Here is a 4,968-nt window from a genome sequence, read left to right as displayed (position 1 = left end):
TAACCTAGTGGATACATTGATAATATTTGAGTTTGACAAGTCTGTTTTGTTTTTTTAATAAAAATGTCAAAGGGACTTGAAATAACAATCGAAGTAGCATCACATGAGGATAAAGAAGCGTATGGAAACATATATGCTTTTTCTCGAGATAAGAGTGTTATATACTGAAGAAAAATCAATGGCTAATGCTACATATCGAGTCAGATTGGTAAGGCTCTTTTCCAAATGCGTAAGAGACTTGTGTATAGAAATACAATTCTAATCATTAAAATACAAAACCCAGTGATTGGTATAAGACATGTATTTTCATAGGAACTCCTTTTGAAGTCCATAGATTGCATGTTTTTTTATGAATTTATTATCTCATAAAAATGACCCCAGTATCAAAATAAAAAATAAAAATTAAAAAGTTCCAAATCATTCACCTTTGTAGAAAATTGTTTTGGTAAAGCATGCTTAACAGGAAGAATTTAAAAAAAGGAAACTTGAAAACAAACCAGGAAGCCAGCAAATAAGATACAATGAGTTACAGCTCCAAATATATAAAAACAATTAATAAGTTTAACAGTTCAAAATTCAAAAAACATAAAAAGGAAAGAAAAACAAAAACCATTCAATTACATACACTAACAACAAACATCCAACCACCTAAAACATGCCAAGAGAATATTTATGTCCCCTGTACACAATAAAAACATACTTAAAATGCAATTCCAAACCTCTCTCAGAATCATGGAGTTGCAGAAACAATGGTGGAACAAGGGTTCTTCGTCACCGCAGCGAGGATATCAGCGTAACCCACCACACCAACCAATATGTCCTCACTCTCAGCCTCTGTCACCCATACATGGGTTGCTCTATGAGACAGCATCTGAGCCATTACTGCGGCTAATGAGCTTGTGACCTTACATGTCAAGGGCGCACTTCTCCCCCTATACATGTTCCTCCCCACGACACCACCAATAGTCGGACTCGTCGGATTGCTAAAGAATCCAATGCTCCTACTACAGAACTTCCTTGGCCTCACACCTGCATTATCTTCAACACTAGAATTGATTGAAAAATCGGGTTGTGTTCTTGGGCTCACATTATCCTCGACACCCATTACAAACTGTCCTGCCGAGAGGTTGGCAAGTGCCCAAGCAGCAGCTAAGTAATCACATTTCCAAAGCTTAGAAGCTGAGATCTCTCCGATGATTTGGTGTTGGCCTTCGGATGTGAATTCGACAACAGCTACAGCACTAGGGTCTTGAGGGAGTTTACGACTGACTTCAAGTGCTGGGCATGAGGCCTCGATAGAATGGTAATGTGGATTGATGATCCCAAGAGAGGAAATCGAAGAAAGGGGGAGAGGAGCTAGGGCACCAAGGCAGCCAATGAGGAAACGGATCACATCTTCTCTTGATAGGCAACATAAGTTGTTTTCGCGGATGGAGGAGGAAGACGAGGAGGGACGGTTGGTGTTTGTGGTGGAATTGTTGTTGCTGCTCGAGGATGTGTCGAGGTTCTTGAGCCATTTTCCATTGTAGAGTATAGAGAAACGCTTGCTCATGCCTTTCCATACAATGCTCTTGGGAACAAGGAGGCGTCTCACGCCTTGCTTCATCATCTCCAGTGCGTCTATTAATCTTGCATGAGAACATCAAACAATGGATAATATTAAGAAGCCAGAATCCCTGGATCATGAGAAAGAAATTCTAATAGAAACAATAAATTCTACAACTTTTTGTCCCTATTTGTGTGTGTGTGTTTTTTTTGGTGAATAAAATCCTCATTCTCCATTCAATTCTATATAAAGTCATTCCTTCTACAGTTCTACTAATTCTATCGTATTCATACCTACTCTAACCACCTCTATTGACATCCTTTTGGTCCTCCTCTAGTCTCTTTTAGAACCTTTTCAAATATGCACATAACTTCTAATGGGGTTGTTTTTGGCCTTTGTTGCTCATGGAAAAATCATCTCAATCGATTTTTTTTCCTTAGTTTATCGCCTAATTGGAACTATTGCCGCATTTTCGCAAATTTGTTCATTTCTAATTGTATCTTTCTTATTCTTTCAAGTCATCAATCTCAACATCCTCATCTCCGGTGTGCAAATTCTCTTGATTGCCTAACATTCAGCTCAACTAAGAATAGCCAGCCTTACTGCCATCATATGATTTTTTTTATTTTTTAACTTGACTGGGATACATCGGTCACATAGCACACCTAAACTCAAGATCTAATTTTATGGAAAAAATCTTCCTCAGTTTACTATTCACTTCGAAGTATGTCACAGCCATCAATTTTTTATTGGACCTTCATCTTAATAAAGTTGCACTCCACATACTCTGACCAAAGCCATGTCTTTTCTTAATTCAAGTATCTACTCTTACTACATCAATCAATGTACTTTTTTTTATTTTCCCCTTGTTCTTTGGGAACCTTCAACTTAATAATCCTTGTAATTGGATCCATAATTTACATGTGACCAAACCATCTGAATCAACTTTCCCTCAGTTTATAACATATTAGGACTATTACATTTTTATAAATGTGTTCATTTCTAATTTTTATTATTTCTTGACCTTTCCTTTCATTCATCTCTAAGTCCACATCTCTGCTACACTCAATCTATCAATATGTTTCTTAATTGCCCAACATTGCTTAAAACTTAATGAAAAAATAAATGAACATAAATATTAATCAACTCTCAACAAAATGTCTTCTTATTAAAATAATAGTCCCTCTAAGATTTTCAATGCAATATAAATTCTTCCAAGAATTTCCCAACATTTGACGTTCACAAGAATGATACATGTAACAGTTTCATGACCCAGAAACCAGAATGTGACAGTGTCAACATGAATGGGGAAGCAAGACCAGTATAAAATATCAAATTCAGACCCCAAGAGAAAATTTAAAGCAACAGAGAACAACAATTTCAGAAGAACATTTATCCAATCTCAATTTTAAAAAGGCAACCATTTTGTGATTAAAACTCGGAATAGTAAAGAAAACCTATAATTAACCCTGAACTAGAACGGGTAAATGTTAAAACCCCTCATTTACAAATCAGAAGAGAAACAAAGCCAGGAATTGGAATCAAAGAATAAATCATTTGAGGGGAGAACCAAATCCAGGTAGCAAACCAATTCTGGCGTCCAGACCTAATTCGGTAAGCAAATAATGAAGATCAGAATCAATATTAAAAGACATCTCCATAGGTGAGTACAGGGTACCAATCAAACAATTTAGCAAACAGAACACAAAACAGGTATCAAGATTATGTTAAAATCAGAAACTGAAACAATAAACAATTAACGCTCGAAAGAAAACAACAAGGGTGTGCTCAAGAATTTGAAGAAGAAGAAACAAGAATCAAGATCTTGCAACTACTCAAAACTACAAAGAAATCAAATAAAGACCAAGATCATTAACAGAACAACACAAAGAAATTAAGATACAGTTGACCAAATACAAGAACAACACTTTGAACAGTTAAAATCAATCCCCCAACCAAAAAAAAACATGTTAAAAAAAAAAAAAAAAAAATCAAGAAAACCCATATCAGGAAATTGGATCCAAACAAGCAATCCGATATCCACAACCACAAGATTATTAGCAAAAATAAGTTAAACTCATTTGAATAAATAATTAAACAAACCAATCCAACTCACAAAAAAAAAAAAAAAAAAAAAAAATTCAATCCGATTAACGAAACACATCAAATTAAATACAAAAATTAGCAAAAATAATATGAACCCATTTCAATAAATAATTAAATAAACCAACCTACCTAAAAAAAAATTAAAATCAATCTGATATCAGATTAAATACAAAAAAAAATTAGAAAACAAATTTATAAAATAAAGATAACCTGGTTCCAGGATCAACCTCCTTCAAAACTGAACTATTTGGAACCACGATCTGCGAAACTGGAGTTTTCATGGCCTTGTCCTGATCTTCCAAACAATCTTCTCTAGCTAAAAACGCAACAATATCAAGAGAATTAATAATTCCAACAAACCTTTGTTGTCTCATCTCCGAATTCTCAACCAAACTCTTCTGATGCCTTCTCCTCCACACAGGGATCCCGCCTTCTGTGGACTCCCCAATTGCCCGAATCGCCGATTCAACGGTTTCTGTCTCAAAAAACTCAACCAGCTCTGGCTTTCCAACTGTCAGATCCCCAACAACATGGTAAAGAAATACCGAAGCCATCAAAAACACAAAAGCGGGTTTAGAAGAAAAATCAAAACCGCTATAAGATGGAGTGGAGAAAGAAGAGTAATAGAAGAAAACCGCCAATGGGTTTTGGAGGATTGGGAAACCAGATAATGGGTTGGATTGATAGATTCAGAAAACCGCCAAACTGATTGGAAGCGGTGTGAAAGCTGGCCATCGAGTGAAAGTGAGGCCCATGAAATGTGATTTTCGATTTTTCCTCCTAAATTATAGAAAAAATAACGTATTGAATCAGTTGGTCTTTCTATGATGATTCAGAATTTTGCGGGCTGTTCATGAAGGAATGGAAGGATGATGAGGGAGAACTCAGAAGGAGGTGTTATTATTGGAAAGAAAATAATATTTAATGTTCCAACCTCAATCACAAGGTGTCTTTTTCTCTCCTTTATTTTTTCTTTGGAGATAACTTTTCTTTCCTATTTCTTTCTAAAATATATATAAAAATAAATCATGTAATCTACGTATAACATATTTTTTACTAAAATGCAAGTGAGTTACACAGGGGCTATTAAATAATAACTTCCATGTTTTTTTTTTTTTGAAAACATGAAATTTCTTTTAATTTATTTCTAAATTATAATCCTTATTCCAACTTTTGAAGTTACTTGAGTCTTGTCAAGTCCTCCTGCCTTTTTATTCAAAACCATTTGAGTTTTAGTCTGGCCTCTTATCTTACTTGTTCTATGCTTATTTACATTCTTTGGTAAAAATATTAATAAATTAGTCCATTTACTGCGT

General features: G+C 34.9%; 1 protein-coding gene across 1 annotated transcript; it reads right to left on the bottom strand.

Moving 5' to 3' along the window:
- Positions 1–512: 512 nt before the first annotated feature.
- CBSX6 (Cystathionine beta-synthase (CBS) family protein) lies at positions 513–4,643 on the bottom strand. Its single transcript, XM_086451528.1, has 2 exons — positions 3,863–4,643; positions 513–1,628 (listed from the first exon to the last, which is right to left on the bottom strand). Exons 1-2 carry the CDS (start codon positions 4,204–4,206, stop codon positions 731–733), a joined length of 1,242 nt encoding a protein of 413 aa, XP_086307654.1. The 5' UTR covers positions 4,207–4,643; the 3' UTR covers positions 513–730.
- Between the last annotated feature and the right edge of the window lie 325 nt (positions 4,644–4,968).

Source organism: Akebia trifoliata, chromosome 8 (assembly GCF_017979445.1).
Source record: "Akebia trifoliata isolate Shusen 1 chromosome 8, ASM1797944v1, whole genome shotgun sequence".
NCBI classification, from domain to species: Eukaryota; Viridiplantae; Streptophyta; class Magnoliopsida; order Ranunculales; family Lardizabalaceae; genus Akebia; species Akebia trifoliata.
This window is presented reverse-complemented; position numbering and strand designations above follow the sequence as displayed.

What these genes read in the sequence shown, in the direction of transcription:
- CBSX6 (XM_086451528.1), bottom strand. Translation starts at nt 4,206, where the DNA reads ATGGCTTCGGTATTTCTTTACCATGTTGTTGGGGATCTGACAGTTGGA. An exon ending in GAGGTTGATCCTGGAACCAG is followed by an intron (nt 1,629 to 3,862) that starts GTTATCTTTATT and finishes TTCTCATGCAAG; the next exon opens with ATTAATAGACGCACTGGAGA.